We start from the raw sequence: 22,902 nt of genomic DNA, 5'->3' as shown, positions 1-22,902 counted from the left end.
AAATCAAGCCACAACATTATAAGAAAAGTATAGACTGATGTGTCTCATAAATACAGATGCAAATATCCTTAACAAAATATTAGCTAATTGAAGCCAGAAATATGTAGAAAGGGTTCTAAATTGTTACAAAGTGTGGTTTATGCCAGTAATGCAAGGATATTTTTAAAATTTGAGAAGAATAAATGAAAAAAATCATATGTCCATCTGTATAGATACAGAAAAAGCATTTGATAAAATTCATCACCCAGTTATGGTATAAACTCTTAGCTAATTAGGAGTAGAAGGAAACTTCTTCAACCTAGCAAGGATCAACTGACTTCATGCCATAACCATGTAACTTCCAAATAACATCATACTCAGTAGTGAAAGACTAACTTTCTAAGTTTAGCAAGAAGGCAAGGATTCTACTCTTACCACTTGTCACTTCTAGTAAAATTCTACTGGAGATCAGATAAAAGAAATACATATTGAGAGAAAGTAAATCTTTAGTTCCATGATGTCTAGGATGGCAGGGTTTTTACTTCAGGTAAGTAATGGGGCACTTTTTTTGTAACGGAAATGTTTTATATCTTGTTTTTCATGGTTGTTATATATGTATATACATTTTCAAAACTAGTCAAAGTATACAGTTTACATGAGTGTATTTTATTTTATATATATAAATTAAACTTCAAGAAAGTTGATTTAATAAATATGACATCATAATGAAAGTAAGATAGAAAGTATACAGTTTGATGTTATGTTTAAAAAGAGTAAAGAATTATGAAGGTATTAGTAGTCAGCAAAATAAAACTGAAATAATATCTCATTACATATACCTCATGTAGGCAAAATTTTTAAAAGTTGGACTATACCATACATTGGTGAGAAAATAAAGCAACGGGAACTCTTATATATTGTGAAATGGGTATGACCAAATTAAATGTTTGGTATTACCTTGTAAGTCTATGGCCCTAGTTATGTACCCTAGAAAACCCCCTGAGATTAGCTTGAATGTACATCAACAGTAGAATAGATAAGTTGAAGTTTGCTAATCTAATTGAGTAATGTACAGTAATGAAAATAATTCAAAAGCATATATAGAATAATGTAGATAGATCACAAAAACGATATTGAGTGAAAAATACGGGGCACAAAAAGTACATATAGTTTGATTCCATGTAGGTACATTAAAAAGGAAACCTAAACCTTAAACAGGCATACCTCATTTTATTATGTTTCACTTTATTGCACTTTGCAGATATTGCATTTTTTTACAAATGAAAAGTTTGTGGCAACCCTGCATTGAGCAAGTCTATTGGTGCCATTTTTCCAACAGTATTTGCTCACTTCATGTCCCTGTGTCACATTTTGGTAATTCTTGCAATATTTCAAACTTTTCATTGTTGTATTTGTTATGGTGACCTGTGATCAGTAATCTTTTTTTTTTTTTTTTGTGGTATGCGGGCCTCTCACTGTTGTGGCCTCTCCTGTGGCTGAGCACAGGCTCCGGATGGGCAGGCTCAGCGGCCATGGCTCATGGGCCTAGCCGCCCCATGGCATGTTGGATCTTTCCGGACTGGGGCACGAACCCGTGTCCCCTGCATCAGCAGGCGGACTCTCAACCACTGCGCCACCAGGGAAGCCCTGTGATCAGTAATCTTTGATGTTACTATTGTAATTGTTTTGGGGCACCATGAACCTCACCCATATAAGATGGCAAACTTAATCTATACATACTGTTTTGCCTGCTCTGCTTACTGGCTGTTCCCCTATCTGTCTCCCTCTCCTTGGGCCACCCTCTTCCCTGAGACACAAAACTTTTGAAATTACGCCAATTAATAACCTTATAATAGCCTCTAAGTGTTCACGTGAAAGGGAGAGTTGCATATCTCCCACCTTAAATCAAAAGCTAGAAATGATTATGCTTAGTGAGGATATCATTTGACATTAAGCATGTCGAAGGGGAGACACGCCAGAAGATAGGTCTCTTGCACCAAACAGTTAGCCAAGTTGTAAATGCAAAGGAAAAGTGCTTGAAGGAAATTATAAGTGCTACTCCAGTGAACATAGGGATGATAAGAAATCGAAACAGCCTTACAGCTGACATGAAGAAAGTTGCAGTGGTCTGGATAGAAGATCAAACCAGCCACAGCATTCCCTTAAGCCAAAGCTTAATCCAGAACAAGGCCCTAACTCTTCAATTCTAAGAAAGCTAAGAGAGGTGAGGAAGTTTCAGAAAAAGAGTTTGAAGCTAGCAGAGCTTGGTTCATGAAGTTTAAGGAAAGAAGTTGTCTCTATAGCATAAAGGTACAAGATGAAGCAGCATTGCTGATGTAGAAGCTGCAGCAAGGTATCCAGAAGATCTAGTTAAGGTAATTAATGAAGGTAGCTACACTAAACAACAGATTTTCAATGTATGTAGACAAAACAGCCTTCTCTTGGAAAAAGAAGCCACATAGGACTTTCATGGCTAAAGAGGAGAAGTCAATGCCTGGTTTCAAAGCTTCAAAGGACAGGCTGACTCTCGTTTGGGGCTAATGCAGTTGGTGACTTTAAGTTGAACCCAGTGCTCATTTACCATGCTGAAAATCCTAGGGCCCTTAGGAATTATGCAAAATCTACTCTGCCTGTGCTCTATAAATGGCACAAAAAAGCTTGGATGACAGTATATCTATTTATAACATGGTTTACTGAATATTTTAAGCCCACCGTTGAGACCTACTGCTCAGAAAAAGAGATTCCTTTCAAAATATTGATATTATGCATATGGTCAAGAGCTCTGATGAAGATGTACAGTGAGATTAATGTCATTTACATATCTGCTTATACAACATCCATTCTGCAGCCCATGGATCAAGGAGTAATTTTGACTTTTAAGTCTTATTATTTAAGAAATGCATTCTGTAAGCTATAGTTGCCATAGATAGTGATTCCTTTGAGGGATCTGGGCAAGGTCAATTGAAAACATTCAGGAAAGGATTCACCATTCTAGATGCCCTTAGGAACATTTGTGACTCAAAAGAAAAGGTCAAAATATCAACATTCATAGGATTCCAACATTCATAGGAGTTGGAATCAAGAAGTTGATTCCAACCCTCATGGATGACTTTGAGGAGTTCAAGACTTTAAGTGGAAGAAGTAACGGCAGATGTGGTGGAAACAGCCAGAGCACTAGAAGTAGAAGTGGAGCCTGAAGGTGGGATTAAATTGCTACAATCTCATGATAAAACCTGAACAGATGAGGAGTTGCTTCTTATGGATGAGCCAAGAAAGTGGTTTCTTGAGATGGAATCTACTCCTGGTGAAGATGTTGTGCAGATTGTTGAAATGACAATGAAGGATTTAGAATATTAAATAAACTTAGTTGATAAAGCAGTGGTAGGGTTTGAGAGGAATTGACTCCAATTTTGAAAGAAGTTCTACTGTGGGTAAAATGCTGTCAAACAGCATTGCATGCCACAGAGAAATCGTTCATGAAAGGAAGAATCAATTAATGTGGCAGACTTCATTGTTGTCTTAAGAAACTGCCACTGCCACTCCAACCTTCAGCAACCACGACCCTGATCAGTCAGCAGCCGTCAACATCAAGGCAGCCTCCTCCATCAGCAAAAAAGATTACAACTCACTGCAGGCTCAGATGATGGTTGACGTTTTTTTAGCAATAAATTATTTTTTAACTAAGGTATGTACATTGTGGAGTTTTTTTGACATAATTCTATTACACACTTAATAGACCACAGTATAGTGTAAACATAACTTTTATATGCACTGGGAAACCAAAAAAATCATGTGACTCATTTTATTTCCATATTTACTTTATAGTGGTGGCGTGGAACTGAATCTGAAATATCTTTGAGGTGCCTGTATTGATAATGGATGCATAGTTTGGTGCTTAAATGGCAAAGAAAAGCTACAACATGGCTTTTCACCAAAGGATATCTCTTATGTAGAAGAAAAGAGATATGAAGTGGTGTAAAAGCAGATCCTATGATATTGGCAATATTTTGTACCAAACTTATTGTGTAATAAGATAGTCTACTTAGTTCTTTAATGGGTATGTGTGTGTATGTGTGTATGTTCTTTGTATATTATATAATTCACTGCACAAATCTTAAATCATCAGATCATGTTATTCTTTTGACAAAAACCTTTAATTCTGTATCTCACTAGGAATGCAGATTATGTTGGTTAGTGATTATCTTCCTTATTGAAGATCTTTCAGTTTTCTTCTTCTTCATGTCTGGCAGTGTTTCAATCTGCCCTTTATTTCTGCTAAGGTAGGTTCCAGTTCTGCAAAGGTGTTTTATTTCCCTTGTAACCTGACTTTTTCTCCTTCATGTCTTTGACTTCTCCTTTTGTGACCTTTCAGCTGGTCCTTGTTACCAATTCATTTCACCCTGTTTTCTTCTTATGATTTTTTTACTCCTTTCCGACCTCTTATATTCTGTTGTGAACGCAAATCAGTTTTGTGACATTTTTCTTCTAAATCCTATACTTTAGTAATAGTGTTAAAAATAACAACTCTAATAGCAATAAAATAACACTTGTACTTATCTTTTCTTGAACATTTTTTATCTTCCAGCCACTATATAATATTAAGCACATTACATCTACTGTTCAGTTAATTTTAAAAAATCATCACATTATTTTATTATCTTCACTCTAGTGATGAATAATATAAACTCAAGGATGGCTGAATAAAAGCTTCCCTAGTGGCAGAGGGTTTGCAAATATGTTTACCTGACTTTGGAATCTCTGCCCCTAAATTCTGTCTTTACTGCCACTCTGATTAAATTATGTTTGATATCAAAACTTCTGAAAATCCAACAATTGATCTGCTTGTTACTAAGAAAGCTTCAGTTCTAAAAAAGTAAATATATATTATCAGATCCCTATGTGCCCCCTTTCTTTCTCCTTATAAATGGAATTTTTGGTCTCTCTTTCGAGGCTAAATATTGTTGGATTTTGGTCTTGAGGAGAGGAAAGTGTGAGTTAAGAATTATTCTGCCTTCCTCATTGAATTACTTATACCTGAATAATAGAGGTGCTATATTTTTCTGATTATCTAGTTGGTACATCCTCTGAGCCATGGGCTTGATGGTAAAGGGTTTGGAGGCTTTTAGCTCATTTCACACCAGGCAGATGTTTCATGAAGCCAAACTACATTTGGAAGCATGAATAGATTTTTCTCAATCCAGATCCATCTGGTTTACAATTAGTTCATCAGTTACTAGATCCTAGTGTAGGTTTGTCATCAGTGGTAGACATTGCTAACTGTCTCTAAAGGTCCTACTTGGCATTTAAATAAAATTTTGGAGACAATGCACTAGAGGCTACTAGGAAAAAGCAACTTTGAATCAGAAGCTGATTCTTCCATCTAGATTGAAATCTGGTTTTACGTTGCTTTGTCCTGTACATACACCACTCTATGTGCATTATGTGAATATTCTGTCTTTCCAACTAGATCATCAGCAATTTCAGAGCATGGTTCTGATTTTGATTTCTGTTGATTCCAGTGAGTAAATAGTTCAGTAATTTGTACTAAGTAAACATTAAGTAATACCTTAGGGGAAAATTCTTTCTCTTTCTTCTATTCTTAATTTCTCCTAAATGTTAGAGATGAATTCAGAATATAGCATGAATACAGAAGACATTCATTAATTATGAGTAGAAGAGAGGAAGAAAATGCCCAAAGAAAAAGCTTTATGTAAGTTACTTACAAAATCAGCCATTTAACAAACATAATAGTTAGGATGCCCAATCTGAAATAAGTCTAAAATATGTTAATAGCAATTATTGTTATCCATATTATTCAGTAATATCATGGCATATTTATTCAGCCTGCTTGTTACTTTTTTTCAAATCATGTAATAATCCATGTTTGAGAAATATAAAAATTATTCTTCAAATTGGTACTGTTTTCAAGGCTGATGAAATGCTACTTAATGCCCTTGTCAAACAAATAGAAAGTACAAAATTGTGAATTGATAATATCACAGTCTGTCCTCATTTCTTAGATATTTAGCTATTGATGCTTCGTAGGAAGAATGTCATTTAAAAAGTTCATTGTTTTGGGGGAAGTTCATGTGGAAAGTTGCAGACACTGTGGCCTATTTATAAAATAATTCAGATGTGGGTGATAATAACTATTTGCCAGTGATAATATAAAGATATTATTTCTTTGATGTTTTGCCAACTTTTCAGTCATTTTGGAACAATTGGTTTCTTTCAAAGTGAAAACATTGGAGGCTTCATATGTAAGTGGTATGATCAAACTTCTATATTTGGAAATTAAGAACTGTTACAGATTCTTAACAATTGGTGTTTGTGTGTTTGTAAAAAGATATCTATGATACATGAGCAGTACTGAGACATTTAGATAATTAAAATTCATCCATAAGTAAGTTATGATAACCTCAAAAGTATATCTGTGTCTAGTCAAGAGATATAAATGATCTAGGAATGAAGTCTTAATGTGCCCTGGGTACCTGGTAAATTTCAAATTTTATGCTAGAAAGAATGACTATGACAAAGAAGTAGTAATTATGACACTTTTATGAAACTTAATTTAATTGTGAATTTTTTTCACATTCCACATTTTAAACTTCCAGATTCAGGCCAGGCTCAAGAAAGAAAAATGGAATCAGAGTGAGAGGATAACTGTTTGGGAAGGAATATGAGCTGTGTATTTGTCATCACCATATCTTTACATATTTATGTGGAATTCATGTATGAGTTTGGTATCTACATCAAGAAATATAATTTATTTTCAGAACACTTTACTGTCTTTTAATATTAGGAGTAGTTACTTAAGATCTGTATCCTTTTATATATATCAAGAGTTATTTTATTTAATGGAAAAAGGAGTCTTGTTTTCAACACATTCTCTTACCTCATTTTCTGTAATCATACAATGTTTTATCTGTGGAAGACTGATCCTTCCCTGGAAGAACAAGCTATAAGAAATGATCTGCTTAATGGTGACTACAACTTGGATGCCCAATAGGTGGCCAAATCTCAGTAGTCTTGGACTGAATCCATTATGTTCCCTGCCAAGCTAGCTTCTCCTATCTTCACTGTTTTAGTTAATTGACATCTCCATGCAGTCAGTCAGCAGCCAGGAATCTGGAGGTATTCTAAACACTGTGTTCTTTCATTGTTCACAGTTTTTCACCAAATCATGTAAATTACAGATTTTCACCTGTTATGAATCTGTCTCCTCCTGTCCTACCCTATAGTAGAGCTTTTGTTCATGCCCTCCTCATTTCTTTGGGTTAATGAAATGTACTACAGTCACCCATCTGTCATTCTAGTGCCCTGCATAATGGCTCTATGTCATCATCTGATAAATTAGAAAATCATTAAATTGTCCATAAAATGTCCTTAAGACCCTAGTAACTTGGTTCCTGCTTGTCCCTTTCATCTGGTCTTTTTCCAGGCTGTCACCTTGAGCCCTAATTTTAGCCATTCCAAAGTACATACAGTTTCCTAATCACACCAGGCTGTTTGCTACCTGCTCTGTTCATGTTGTTGTATGCTTAAAGTTATCCCTACTTCCCACTTTCCTTACCATGCTCTTTCTCTGGCTGGCTTAGTTATTTTTCAATACTCAGATCAAAGAAGGAAAATTGATAACCCTATTTTGTGTGTCCTGTATACACGTAGGTCTTTCATAGTACCTATGACACTTTATTACACACATCTGTTTACTTGTCTGTTTTGCCATGATAGAATGAAAGTCACTCAAGTGTAGACCCCCTGCTTTATTCATTTTTGTATCTCCAGAAACTTGCAAAGCTTTAGAAAAAAGAGTAGAAAATTAATAAAATCTTATTGAATTAATTAAAGAAGTAACAAAAGTTAATACCTGGGTTTTCAATAGGTATTTCAGGTGGGAGTCATATTTTTTGATTACTGTTGAGAGACATTGTCTGGAAAGAAAAAAAGAACTTTGTTTAAAGTTGGGTAAGAAAACTTATATTAACTTTAGCACATTTATCACAAGTTCTGCTTTGTCCATGTTTCTATAGCAAACATGGTTTAAAAAGGATTACTGTTGACATACTTTTAAATGTCATTTCAGATGGATACCTTATAAACTTGGTATAACTTGATAGACTACAAACGTATTTGAAAACTTTAGAACTCCAGAGAAATCCATGACAACTTAACCAAACCTCTGAAAGACTGTTCATTATATCAAACTACTCTTAATTTAAAATATAAGTTGCAAAGGGATTCATAAGCAGATAATGACAAATAAATTGAGAAATATGCAAAACTTTTCAGAGAATTGCTTTTAGAATTAATGACATATACTTATCATAGATGGTGTTGTCTTTGACACCAAACCTCTGGGTTTTCTGGTATTTTTGCTTTTGTCTCTAAGCTTCTCTTAATGCTTCAGCTTTATCTATACTTAGGTGGAATAGACGTGAGTTGAGCAGAGATTCTTTTGGCTTCACTGTTTAAAATTATTTTCCCAAATGTTATTAACTTTCCCTTCCTGTTTGTCCTGAAAACTCCTGAATTGAATTGAATAATCAGTCATACAACACAAAGCACAGTGTTAAAAACACACCAATATATTTTACAGTAGCTGCCTTCTCAGTCTTTATTAAGTTACCACTTTAGTTAGACAAAATGCATAGAATATGTAAAAGTCCATGGAGGAGTTGGAAAGGAACTGTGAAAGATTTTGGCTATTGGAGGAGTTTAATATAAAACCTCATCCTAAAATTTAAAAAGAAAAAACCCTCAAGAATTCACCTGCTTCAGCACCTTTCTATTAGGTATTATATCTATTTTATAGAAAACTCCTAGGAACCAATGAAGGTATGTGATTTGCCCAACTTCTAAGAGGAAGTCAAGTCAGAGAAGAGGGACACTGAAATCAAAGCTTGTGCGCTCTAGTGCTTGGTCTCATCACATCATAAAGTGGTCTGAGGAAGGCAGGCAGAGTAGCATATTGTATTTCAGAAAGCAAAGTCCTGGGGGTCACCAAGATGGCGCAATAAGAGATCCTGGCCTCTCTCTCCTAACAAAGATCAACGGATAGCTATCCACGGACAAAAACAGCTCTGGGGAGAGCTCAGGAAACCACCCAAGAAACTTCAACAACACAGTGGGGAAAAAAAAGCCCTGAGAATAATTCCATAAAGAGGGAAGAGAGAATAGCTTCATTTTGCCTGCATCAACCCATCCTCCAGGCCAACACTGCTCAGTGCCAAGAGGGAAATGCCCTGCTAGAACGAGTTCCCCTCTCTTGGAAAAGAGGAGTGGGGTGAGCGAGCAGCTTCCCCATCCTTGTGGGACACTGCATGAAGGACCTGCATTGCTTTCATCTCACCCAGAGACCAGCAAAGCTGAGATGGATAAAGGTGGCTAGAACAAGGAAGAAGGGCAGTGGCTACCAGCATCAGCCATGCAGTGGGAGTTACCATGGATCCCAGTCGGCTGCTCTGCAGAAAGCCTCAGTAACTTTCACTACTGAAGAAACCAACAGCCAGCACAGCTGCCACAGACCCCCTGTAGATTTCATTGGTTTTGTTTTCCTCCACTGCACTGCCCCTGCCAGACCCTGAGATCCACACTTGCAGCTAGCCCAGGCCTCAGTGGCTGCTCAAGTGCAAGGTGCAAGTCTATTCCCCATGACTGACCCCTTCCAACAGCCCCTCCAGCTGTGCACCTGCATGCCACTAGCCTGGCCTCTGTCACTGACGTCCACTGCCATGTGCACATCTGTGGTGAGATCTGGCACCTATGAGAGTGCACACTGACAGCCAAGATCCCCACAGCTGTGTCTGGGGCAGATTTGGCCCTTTCTCCTGTCACTGGTCTGCACCACTGGGCTCATCTGCAGCTAGCCCCCAAGCTGTGCACCTGCACACCCTTGTCCTGACTCTCGTCACTGGCTTTTACTGCCATGCACGTGCCCATGGAGAGAGACTGCAGCCACAGAACTGCACTCCAACAGCCAGGATCCCTGCAGCTGCCAGTGCACCCACAGTTAGTCCTAACCCTTGAGACTGGCACTGCCCCCCACCCCCCAACTATATGAGTGTCTGCAGCCAGCCCCTGCCACTCCACAGGCGCCTGCAGCTGGCGCCCAGAGCTGTGAGTATGTACACCACCAGCTCCAGCAGCAACTGCTGCCTGCCCTGGTCTCTAGCTGCTGGACCTGGAGGCACCACTGAGGATCGCAACAGCCCTCGCAGCTACTGCAGATCCCCCCCACAGTGCTTACCGAGGACCACACGGTTGTCGATGCTGTGGACCCCAGTGACCTGAGCTGAGGAGACATCGTGACCCCCCACCCCCGACCTGGCGTTGTCTCACAGCCCTGCACTTGGTGCCCGTCACCACTAGGCCCAGGGTCACAGCACGTTCCAGTTGGCCCTCGCCTGTAGGTGAAGGTCTTTCCGTACTGAAGCCAGCCCATAAAGTCTGGAAGAGGTGACTGCTTCTTCCTGTATACGGACAGCTTTGCAAGGCTACAAGATCACAATGAATCAGGGAAATATGACACCACCAAAAGAATACAGTAAACTTCCAGCAACTGACCCCAAAGAAATGGAGATACAAGAATTGTCTGACAAACAATTCAAAATGTCCTAAAGATGCTCAGAGGACCACAAGAGAACACAGAAAAAGAATTTAATGCACTTAGCATAACAATACAAGAAAAGAATGAGAAATTCAACAAAGAGGTAGAAAACATAAGAAAGAACCAAACAGAAATCTTTGTGCTAAAGAATACAATGACTGAACTGAAGAATTTGATAGACTAGACCAAGCAGAAGACTCAGTAAACTCAAAGACAGATTTCTTGAAATTACCCAATTGGAGGAACAACAAAAAGAAGAAAAGGAATGAAAAAATGTCTGTCAACTATACTTCAATAAAAAAATACAGTAAAAAAAGAAAAGTGAGCGAATAAATCCTATGGGACTCACAGCCTCCTTTTGTCTCTCTGTACACTAGGTAGCAGCCACCTACAAGTCACGGCCCTCCACAGAACAGTTCAAAACAGGTCTCTGATTCCCAGGGATTCCCCAATTTTTAAAGAATTTGTCAGGTTTGATGCCTCTCTCTGCATTTGTTGTTGTGGTAGTTGTTGATTTATAAATTTATTTTGGAATACAGCCTTTGTTTAATACGCCATTTTGATGGGGACCTATCTGATGCATGTAATTAGCAATAGAGTAAAAATTTGGATTAAATTATATCAAAAGTCCTCTTAAGTTTTACCCATTCTATGATTTTATGGTACGAGACCGAATACTGGGGGGGAGGGGGGGAGAAAGACACAAAAAAGGGGAAAAAAATGGAAAGATATGATAGTTTAATGAAAGAATGTGGCCTTTGCAAATTGCAGACAGCCCTGATTTGAATCCTAACAAACTGAGCAGCCGACCCCAGGCAAGTTATTTACCCTTCCAGAACTTCAGTTTCCTTGATTCTGAAGTAAGATAATATGTATTGTTATGGGGTTGTGGGGAGAATTGCATGAGACAATATATACAAAATGTATTAGAACTCCAGGAAGTGATAGCTATTATTAATACAATTTAAACCCATTCTTCTATCAGGCTGTGCTTTAGAGATTTATGACATACCTCCCACACTCCCTTTTTTGCTCATTCAACTCAGAACAACTTTAATTCCAGATAAAGGCAGCCTGTAGCACTGATATCTTCTCCCAGGTTAGCTTCCTGATAGGTTTGTTCTTTCAAATAATACATGCATATGTTGAGATATCAGACTCAATTAGGATATGTTCATTTGCTGTCACTTGAGTTTTCCAATTTGAAGTCACACTCCTCTGTTTATAGTGTACCAATTATTTTCAGGGTGTTCCAGAAAGGAATTTAAAGCAGGATATGGTGACTTTCAAACTATGGGAATTCAGTTATACAAAGAGCTTAGTGACACATGCACAATCAAATTTACAAAATGAATGAGGAAAAAAATCCTTGAAAATGTAATAACCGGTAGCAGAGATATTTTTAAATGAATGTTAGATTGTTCTGGAAGGTGTTAGCAGCTCTTCAGATGTATCTGAATAGCTGTGAAGAATAGATAATTAATAACAGAATTTGCCAAAGGGAGATATCTATTAAAAGTACAATAGCTTCCACAGTACTAGTGAAAGGACAGTTATTACAATCAACTGAAAAATATTGTGATTTGGCACTTGAGAACTCAGTCAGAAAGTAGTCTTGGAACAGGAATAAAATGTCTTACCTGGATACTTTCCAAATAGGCATAACTTCTAGAAGTTGGTTCAGATAAAACTGACTGTGGTCATCTTCATGCTGTAGACAGCAGAATATATTAATATTTATAGAGCGAATAGGAACGAATACCAGATAAAAATAGGTCCATAACTTCCTGCTGTCATTTTATTCACCTCTTTTGATAACTCTCATTTATCATTTTAATACTTTGTTTTAAAGACCTTATAAGACTCTCCTCAACTGTATAAGCATTCTTTTCAAAAGTCAAACAGAAAGCTGAGCTTTGGTTGAGGATAAACCCCAAGGATAGTTGAAAAACATCCTGCCATCACCAAGGTCAAACATTAATTTCTCCCAGCAGGAAGGCAGTTTTTCAGACACCAGTTCTCCCACATACGTGCACATTTTCTTTACATTTAGGCCACAAATCCGTGGCAGTATAAGACTTGACAGCTTGCCAGATTGGCCGGCAGACACAGAATGGACTCCTCCTTTTTTCAGATTTTCCATACCTTGCCACCAAAACGTCAGCATAAGAGAACCTTCCATCTCATGAACATTCAATTATGCTGATGAAAGACAACTACTGATAGGTGTAAGTTCCAGGAGTTATCAGATGGCACTGTATTTTTCTCCCAAGATGAGCAGGAACTACTCATCTTAAACTATGAGTCCTCTGGTCCACATGTATGCATGCACACACACACACACACACACACACACACACACACACACACACACACTCACGTCATAACTCCTTGATTAGCTCTTCTGGAATGGGCATCCATGAAAACCCTATGCAAGTCTGCAGAAAATGCAAATATACTCCATCATAATTGCACTTTTTCACCACACAGTGACGTTAAGTTTGACAGCTGAATGAGTCCCTCCATGCCTGGGGTGCATGTAATCCTGTATGTCAGTACACACACAATGTATTTTTAAAGCTGCCTATTAGAATTTCTGACAGAAAACATCAGAAGGAAAACCTTTACATGGCTTAAGGTCAAAGGTAAATTAATTTTTATATTGGGTTGTATTGTGAGAAAGAAGAAGGAAACTAAGTAACATGGAAAGAATAAGGTTATTGTTATAATACCCTGAGTGCATGCTATGAAAAAAGAATGCTTTGTAGAAATGCTAAGGAGCTTGAAAACATGAGGCTTACTCAGTAGGAATTTACCTCTAGAGTCAATGGCTGATGAAATCTGAAAGTATCATAGTGGTTAAGACAAATTTTTCTGCAGTAGAGAAAGCAAAACTTTAGGCATGGAGAGGACAGTGAAAGGGAAGGGAAAATAGAGAGTGAAAACCAGAGCCAGAATAGAGGTAGTCAGATTTGAAGTGTAGTATTTGGCATTTGCCTTATTTCAGAAGTTAAAACCAAAGCAGCATATAAATAATATGACTTATTTGAATCTTTCTGAATAGCATAATCATATTCATTTAAAAACCACTTTACTTGGCTTCCAGAGATACTTTTGGGGGAGGGGGAATTGTCCATTGTCATACAGTGACTTAACAAGAAAAAAATTTTATCTAAAGGATCTCAAAGAGTTGGAGGAAAGTTTGAGCAGTTGTCCATGGAATATATTGTGCAATTTATTTTTCTCCAAAAGTGAGGGCCATACCTTTGTCTTAAGAAAAACATAAAGGTATTTTTTTCTTTTTTTTCATACAGAAATCTATTGCTGTAAATGTTTTGTGAATGTTTCCTTGAACTAGAAAGAAATCTTAATTTTATGATTAATGTCTACAATGTTGGCAATACTTTTGATCAAACTTGAGAGAAAGGAAGAAAAAATTTTTAAAAAGTGTCAGCCATTCACATCACTTCTAATCAAGACAGGAATTTAAAAATTTTGAAATATAGGATGATTTCTAAAGACTGTCAAGGTGTTTTATGAATAATCTCATGGAACATGAATTAAATCACTATATATCAGTGTAATAGAAGTGAGTTTAAAATAGAAAAGCCATCTAAGATGAATTGAGCTTTGCAATGCCTTTTACAATTAGAATACTCTGAAATATCTACTGAAAGTTGATGGTGTCAATAAATTTAATAGAATGATAGCTATCATTATATTCCTAATATTATATAAAAAGAATATTATCAAGCCAATTTTATGTTGTTTTACTAGAAAGAAAATTTAATTATTCATAAATGTTTAGCTTACAGCTGAAATTATGAAAATCATAGATAATTTTGACATTATTTTAAATAATAAGAGAGAAGACCATTCACCATTCCCTTACCATAGATATATAAAAGAAAAAAAATCGTTGGTCATTTATTTTAAATATAGCAATTCAGACCATGAAGAAGGGTCACAAATTGATAAACTTTCTCAGTTATATTAAATTAATCAACATACTATGTCTATTCCTGAAAGAATATTTTATAAAACAAGGCAATTATTATTATTATTTTTTATTTTCTTCAAATACAAGGTTTTCAATTGAAATTATAATCTAATCTACTCAATGGGTATTAAAAGTTTACAACAAAAAGTGTGATGCATCAGATTGCAACATATACATCATTTTGACATAACACACCAATGTCTATGCTCCTCAATATTTTCAATATCATGAGTAAATTTTTGAAATTTTAAGTGTCTTAACTAACATTAATAAAGTTTTACAGTTTTTAATAGTAAAAGACTAAAATATCATATAGTCTAACATCCTATTGTTTTTGCTTTAGGGCTGTTATGAATTAATACATGTAAAGCCCTAATAACAGTGCCTGGCACCTAATATATACTTAATGTGGTTAATTATCATTGAATACCTATCATGGCCCAGACTTTGGGGTATGTGGATAAAGCTGTGGAAAACAAAACAACACCAAAAAAACATAAGGGTAGAATTTTGACTAATTGCTCTGAAACCACATCTAAAACTTTTGAGTGTAGCCCATAAGTTCTAAGTGTTTTTGTAATATAAATTGGTAGCATAAGGTATGTGAAGACTCACTGACTGGGCTCAAATCCAAGGTCCTCTACTTACCAGCTCCATGAATGTGACCTGAGGAAAGTCATGAGCACGCTGGGATTTAGTGTCCTTATTTATTTATTTTTTTTGCTGTACGCGGGCCTCTCACTGTTGTGGCCTCTCCCGTTGCAGAGCACGGGCTCCGGACGGGCAGGCTCAGCGGCCTTGGCTCACGGGCCCAGCCGCTCCGTGGGATGTGGGATCTTCCCGGACTGGGGCACGAACCCGCATCCCCTGCATCGGCAGGCGGACTCTCAACCACTGCGCCACCAGGGAAGCCCTAGTGTCCTTATTTTTAATAATATTTGACACGTGGAATTGTAAAGAGTAAATATGATAGAAATATTTAAGTTTCAGATGTAAAATATATGCTGGATACATATTACATCAAAATAGTGGAGTTATATGCATTTCAGAATAAACCTTAATTTACATGAAACTGAAATATGTGTGATTTGTGAATTACTACCAATGTGATAGTTTCTTTTTTCTTTAACAATATACAACTTCTAAACGAGTAGAAATTTGAATTATACATTTTCTCTCCCACCCCCCATTGAAATGAAACATGATAATTTCAGTCTTTTCATCAACACTGAGGACAATTTGAAGACTCTTAGATTTATTAATACTGAGGGTATTAGTTGTACTTTATAATGTTTCTTTGTGGAGAGTTCAGATGCATGGCCCTGGAGCTGTCAACACTGGCTGAGCTGGGTACCAATTCCAAAAGACATTTCTAAACAACTCTCTTTTGGCCTCATTATGTTATGTTCCACATAGATATATTGCAACCTAATGCACCACCTGACACTTTTTATGATGAAGCACCTCAGACTAGAAAAAAAAAGTCATGCACTGGAAGTCTGTTATCTGATGTAAATGACAGGGTGATGGGATTTTTGCCTAAAGCAGGTAATTGGAAGATTCTACAGATAAAAACTGCTAAAATATCAAAGTTTACTGCATACTGTGCAATTTGGGTTTGAAGTAACTCAAGACACCACACAGGGAATAAAATTTATATCTAACACCATGAAACTGTCATTAAAGCACAGTAATCCCTTTCTAAGTAGTTTTATTATATATATTATGAATATTAATCTGTCCTGATTTAAACTGTGTTGACACCACCGTAGTCTTCAGATAGAACAAGAGTTGTGTTATTTTTCTTCCTTCCATGGTTTCCCCTTTACTTTTTCTATTCCATTCATTTCCTGGTGGATTCATGGATAGTATGAATAAGATAACATTAATAAGTTACTCATAAATGATTTTTCAAGAGACTAGTAGATTTATCATACTGAGGTTGCAGTAGTGTGTTCATGTAATTGCTTCAGTCCAAATTGTTAACAGACATAAAGATAAATATTATGTTTCAGTAAATATACTCAAATAAATATGTATTCATTAAACATATTTTAATCACAAAATGGCAACAATCCGTAAGGATGGGAATATTATCCTTAAAGTAATACATTTGCTAATTGAAACCAAAGCTAAGAAAGTCTTACCTTTCGAGATAACTTTCCTGGAGATTCCCTATTTTTCTGTAGATTAAGTTGAATAACAGATTTATTTTTCTGAAATATTCTGTGGCTTCCCAAATAGTGATCGCTGAAAGAGAAAAAAAAAATACAGTTACTTCCTCCTATAATTTCCCTAAGTATATGTTCTCCTCCCTGACTTGATTTGCTTTTATTTTTGAAACTTAGTCTGGTTAAAAGTTTTATATCTATCCCTAGTTTTATTTATATCTATCTATCTACCTATCTATCTACTACCTATCTATCTATCATCTATCTAATATGTATATATACGTGTATCTCTCCTCATATTTTTTAAAATATTTTATTTATTTATTTATTATTTATGTATTTTGGCTGCACCGGGTCTTAACTGCAGCATGCGGGATCTTTAGTGGCAGCATGTGACTTCTTAGTTGCAGCATGTGGACTCTTAGTTGTGGCATGCATGCGGGATCTAGTTTCCTGACCAGGGATCAAACCCCGGGCCCCTGCATTGGGAGCTCGGAGTCCTACCCACTGGACCACCAGGGAGATCCTTCCTCATATTGTTTTAAATGACAAGATATTACACGTATTTTCAAATGCATTACGTTAGAAGATGACTAGACACATTTAGAATAGACATAATAAAGAATACTTAACATATTCGAAGTTACTTTCACCCAGCCATCGCAAAGCTGAGGACAACATGCTTCTGGGAGGTCTAAGTGATGTCACAAAGTGTTTGTGGGGACCACTGTATTAAGGAAGCAGAGCCATGTGGTAGAAATCTCATTGGCTTTAGAGACAGATTTACTAGCTTTGTGACCTTAGACCAATTAAACTGTCTGAAACTCAGTATTTTCCTTTTTAGAGTTGGGATATTAATGTCTACGTCAAAGGTTTGACAAGCAGATTAAACAAAAAATATCCTTACACATTTCAGAAATTTCTAATGGTGTAATTATATTTTCCCTCTCCCTCCCTCCCTCCCTCCCTTCCTTCCTCTCTCTGTAAATATTTCCTAATCACAAATTAAATGATGAGCAGAATGAATTACTGATTCACCACAGTGTTTGGAATACAATCTGATTCCACTTCTTTTAAATGAAAGGCTTTTATTATATGATCTCCTTTATAGATTTAAATTTTGATATTTATAGTGACTTAGTCATTAAAAAGGATGAATTATGTTAATGTAGCACATAACATAATGTAGAATTATGTTAAATACATGAAAGATTTCAGGAGAAAAAAAACACTCATTAAAAATTTGGGGCCCTTCAGGTGATGTATTCATTTATCTGGAAAACCCATTAGATGTTTGGGACCACCTATTTCTAACAATGTCCGACAGATAGAGCATTACTCTGTTGATATCTACTATATTCTCTGTAAATGTTATTTTGACAACTGCTATTTTAAGAAAATCCAACACCTATCCATTTTGGTGAGTGTTAGCGTTCACAGCATGTGTTCCCCCTTCTATTCCCATTCCTCCCATTAGTCTAAACTAGATTCCTGTTCCATTGCTATCTTAGGGCTCTTATATTGTTCCTTGAGTTATTTCTACTGTGAGTCCAGACATAAGACATGGCCAGTGTATTCCCTGAGTTTCTGGAATCATTGATTCCTGCCTTCCTCCAAGGGCCATTCTCATATTCTGTCACGTATACTCAGGTTCCTCTCGTTTCATTTCCCCCAACCCTAATTCTTCTTTCCACACTTAGAATTCTGTTTTCCTCTTCCTATTCTGGGAACCACTTGAAGAGCAGTGACCCACTTTGCTCTCAAAGCTTCCTTTTTTTCAATGTGTTGAAGTCTGGACTCAACCCCAGTACAGTGAATTCAACCTCAGATATGGCTACTGCTTTCCTGAACTACCTTATTTTACCCACCTGTATGTATGTCCCTTAGTAGGCTTACCAGATAAAATAGATGTCCAATAGATATGAATTTCAGATAACAATGAATAAAAATTTTTAGTATAAATACATTTTGTATAATATTCGATCCATACTTATACTAAGAAAAATTGGAATTTTTGAAATTCAAATTTAACTGAACATTCTATATTTTTATTTGCTAAATCTGTCAATTCAACTCCCTTCTAAAAATAGGTCCTAGTTCTTCCCTTATCTTTGCCTCACTCTGTATTTGTGGGTGTGTGGCAGGGGTAGGGTCTGGGTAATTATCAGATTTTGGGTAACTTTGGAAGGAATATTTCCTCTATAAATTTTCTTTTTTTGTTTTAAGTTACATTATAGGAATATAGTCTAAGAGAAAACATTTGAATTGTACTAAATTGTGCAAAACAAAAAGGTTTAAAAATTATTTCCCTTTTTCCAAAATAAGTTACCAAGAGTTTATTGCACTTTTTTTTATAGGCTGACATAAATGGCCAACCACATACATTTATGTTAAAAATGAGATCAATTTTATTTTAGCTGTGTCTCTAACCTTAGATAAACTTCTTTTAACTTATTTTCTGAGACTTTGCTTCCTAATCAGAAAATTTAAAGTACTCCATTCATAGCAATACCATCTGCTATGTTATTATAGGTTGTATTAACCATATTTGTTTTTAAATTTTTTTCCTTCATTTTTTGGTATTATTTGAGTCCTGAGTCTCTTTTTTCTCTATCTTTACAGGCTTAGGAGACATAATTTATTTTAATCTTCTACTGGTTACCTAATTTTTTTCTAGTAAAACATATCTTAAATCTTTTCCATTGCAACCTCAATCATTATTTATATCACACTCTCAAATAAATCTTAGAGCTTAATATGACTTTAATTCGGTTCTCTTTCATTATGCTACAATTGCCCAAGTAGAAATCATTTCAAATTTTTTCCAGATTCTTTTATAATTTACCTGATGAAATCGAGAAAAGTAGTAGATCAGTTGATCCAAAAAGTTATTAGATATGAGAATTATAAAAAAGACATATCTTAATATACTTTACTTTTAAACTAAAAATAGTTAAATAGCCTGTCAATAAGCAAAGTTTTGTTGCTAGAATAAAGAAAGCTGTTGATATAGGATGAAGGGTCTGTTGATTACAGTTTTGTGCCTTTCTGTCATAAACCAAACCTATAAGTAATTATCTTTAATTTCCAGCTCCAGCTTCTTTAATGAGGAACATATACTTGAAGTTGAGGAACAACCTGAATGGAGAATTGGTTTAGATTCCTAGATTATTCTAATCTCTTGAAGTTGTTTCTTCCACACTTAATTCAGCAGTAGTAGTTTTTAATGATCTGTCTGGAATGCATTTGTTGAGTAAAGAGGGATATACACCTCCAATTTTAGACATTTTTTCAACATAATAACAATTTGCCCGAACATCCCTAATTAATGAGGACATCTTTTCATCTCTGACTTACTATATTTATCACATGAACAATTTTCATAAATATCTGTTTCTGGACAACTTTATTCCTTTCCAATATTTTTGCTTCCTTTAACTTTCTTATCCTAATGTGATATCTAGGATGCTTGGCACACTGTTCAATAGTAGTAATGAAAATAGACATCCTTCTCTTTTTCTTGACTTTATAGAGAATGCATAGAATGATGAACAAATACGATATTTACTGTGTCCCTGGTACATACTTTTATTGTCTGTTTTGTTAATGATTTTTTTAAATTATGAATAAGCTTCAGATTTTATTTAATGAGTTTTCTGCATCTACTGGATACATCATATTGAGAAGATCATTTTTTCCCTTGAATATGTTAATATATTAATTAAAAATCAGTAGATTTTTCCAATGTATAAGTATAATTATCTTTACATTCTTGGGTAGATGCATCCACTGGTAGATTTAATTTGCAATTTTTAAAGTTTCTTTTTTCTACATAGAAAAATTTAGATTGGCCTATAATCTTAATGTTTTGTGTTTAATCTTTGTTTTAGGCATTACAATTAAACTAGCCTTGTAAACTGCATACACCTTTTTCTCAGTCCTGGAACAGTTCATATAATTGAGAATTATCCATTCCCTCAAAGTTTGGTGCAATTTGCCTAAAACTTCATTTTCTGCTCCCCACTGCTCTTTGTTGTATTTCATATTTATACTTCTTGAGCTAATTTTGAAATTCATGATTCCTTAGGAAATTGTCTTTTTTTACAAAGCTGTCAAACAGATGTCCCAAGTCCCTTCTATTTTAAATATCTTTTGACATTTACCTGGGATCTCTACAATCCGTTTGCAGTCATTTTTTCCTTTGTGTGCTATCACTCTTTCTTGTTTTACCAGAAGGTTTTTTATTAATATTTTTCCTGTCATTTCATGAGAATTTTGGTGGGCTGGTGGGTGTATTTGCATTTTCAGTCTAATGTATTAATCCAGTTCTGAAGATATATAATTATCGTTTTAATTATGGGAATAATTTTGCATGACGAGAGAGCTCAAAAACTGGAAAGGAAGGGCTTTTCTGGTCTAACTCTCTCATTTTTCAAGTAAGGACACTGGGTTCAACCAAATAAGACCAGAGATTAGAACATAAATATTTGGATTAAATATAGCGTACTTGAAGTTTACTTATAGATTCTAGCATTCCTGTTATAATGTGATGCACGTGTTTCTTCTTGTAAAAGGGGGGATTGAGGTGTTCTGCAAATTGTGGACTAAAAATAAAAGATCTCATGGGAAAATAGGGCTGGAAGAGACCACTCAAATCAATACAGGTCTCTAAGCAGAGTGTGTGCGCTTGTGCGTGCGCGCGCGCGCACACACACACACACACACACACACACACACACACACACACACCCCTTAGTACAAAAAGACACATCTAATTTCAAAAATTTAAAGACATACTATAGTAAATAACAGACCTGGTTTTTAAAAATGTCTTTAGCTTGGTGGAAGAGGATATAAGAAAGGTTTTTGATGCTGCTGAATATAGAGATGAGGGCAAAATGTACAAAAATTGTGGAGAATTCTTCAGTAAACATTTTCAAGACAGCGCCTGAGACCAAGTTGAGAAAAAAAATGCATGTTGGGTGAATGGTCACTGGTCACTGGTATACTACTGTCGCCCTCAGCAGCTTCATGTGTACTTTGCATTCAGCCACTGTTACTTGGTGGAGCAAAACATTCATATGCCAGAAAAATTTACCAGTATGAAGGTGACTACTCTGAATAAACTAATTCATGTTACAGAATTATGTCATATTGCAGAAGAATTTGTACTTGGTACATCTTTTTTTGGGATATCATGTTTAAAATACTAAACAGTCCTTTTTGTGTGTGTTAGCAATAACAAAAACTATTACTGTGCCATGTCCCTTAAGATTAAGTCTGATGTTATTGAAAGGACTACAGATCCTCCAATAACCCTCACACTTTCTAAGAGCTGGAAACTACTGTTCACCACTTTACCATAACTCTGTTTGGCAAGACCACCATTTTGATTAATTTGTCTTTGATGATCAAGGGCTACACTATTCAATATTGTAACTCTTAGACACTTTTGGCTACTGAGCACTTGCAATGTGGCTATCTGAATTAAGATGTGCTGTAAGCATAAAATACACACTGAATTTTGAAGACTTAGCATAAAAAAGGAATAGAAAACATCTCAATATGTTTTTAATTCTGATTACATGATTAAATGATAATGTGTTTGGTATATTGAGCTAAATAAAATATTACATTAGGGAATTCCCTGTCGGTCCAGTGGTTAGGACTCAGTGCTTTCACTGGCAAGGGTGCAGGTTCAATCCCTGGTCTGGGAACTAAGATCCCGCAGGCCAGATGTCATGGCCAAAAGAAACAGAAAAATTACATTGAAATTTATTTCCACCTGTTTCTTTTTATTTATTTTTTTAATGTGGCTAGTAGAAAACTCAGTTATGTGGCCCACATTATATTTCTATTAGACAATGTTGATCTACAGAAAATGAAAGAGAAGAGAGAAAAAGAAAATAAAGCATTAAAGAATAGAAAGAAAGGTGGTAGGTAGAATTTAGTTAGTAAATGGGATAAGGAAAATTAAATTTCTGTTCAAGGACTCTAGGTATTGGAAAAATATGGGAAGAAAGACTACCACATCAAGAGAAGGAGAATTGAAAAATATTAAAAATATTGCTGCTAAGGTGGGTAATGTGGCAGAGTTTGAGCACTAAGAGAACTGGCCGCAGTAGGTATTACTATGCTTATAA

At 35.8% G+C, this 22,902-nt stretch overlaps 1 protein-coding gene across 4 annotated transcripts in view; it reads right to left on the bottom strand.

The window, feature by feature from the left end:
• The window catches only part of PIK3C2G (phosphatidylinositol-4-phosphate 3-kinase catalytic subunit type 2 gamma), a gene marked incomplete at its 5' end in the record, with an annotated part of 329,467 nt that overhangs the window by 280,299 nt on the left and 26,266 nt on the right, over window positions 1–22,902 (bottom strand). For all 4 annotated transcript variants that reach the window (XM_082666092.1, XM_082666091.1, XM_082666093.1 and 1 more), the window contains 3 exons: window positions 7,850–7,913; window positions 12,229–12,299; window positions 16,736–16,838. In XM_082666092.1, coding sequence (XP_082522218.1) covers window positions 7,850–7,913; window positions 12,229–12,299; window positions 16,736–16,838 — 238 coding nt within the window. The remainder of the gene's footprint in view (window positions 1–7,849; window positions 7,914–12,228; window positions 12,300–16,735; window positions 16,839–22,902) is intronic.

Source organism: Grampus griseus, assembly GCF_964374135.1.
Source record: "Grampus griseus genome assembly, chromosome: 11".
Lineage (NCBI taxonomy): Eukaryota > Metazoa > Chordata > Mammalia > Artiodactyla > Delphinidae > Grampus > Grampus griseus.
This window is presented reverse-complemented; position numbering and strand designations above follow the sequence as displayed.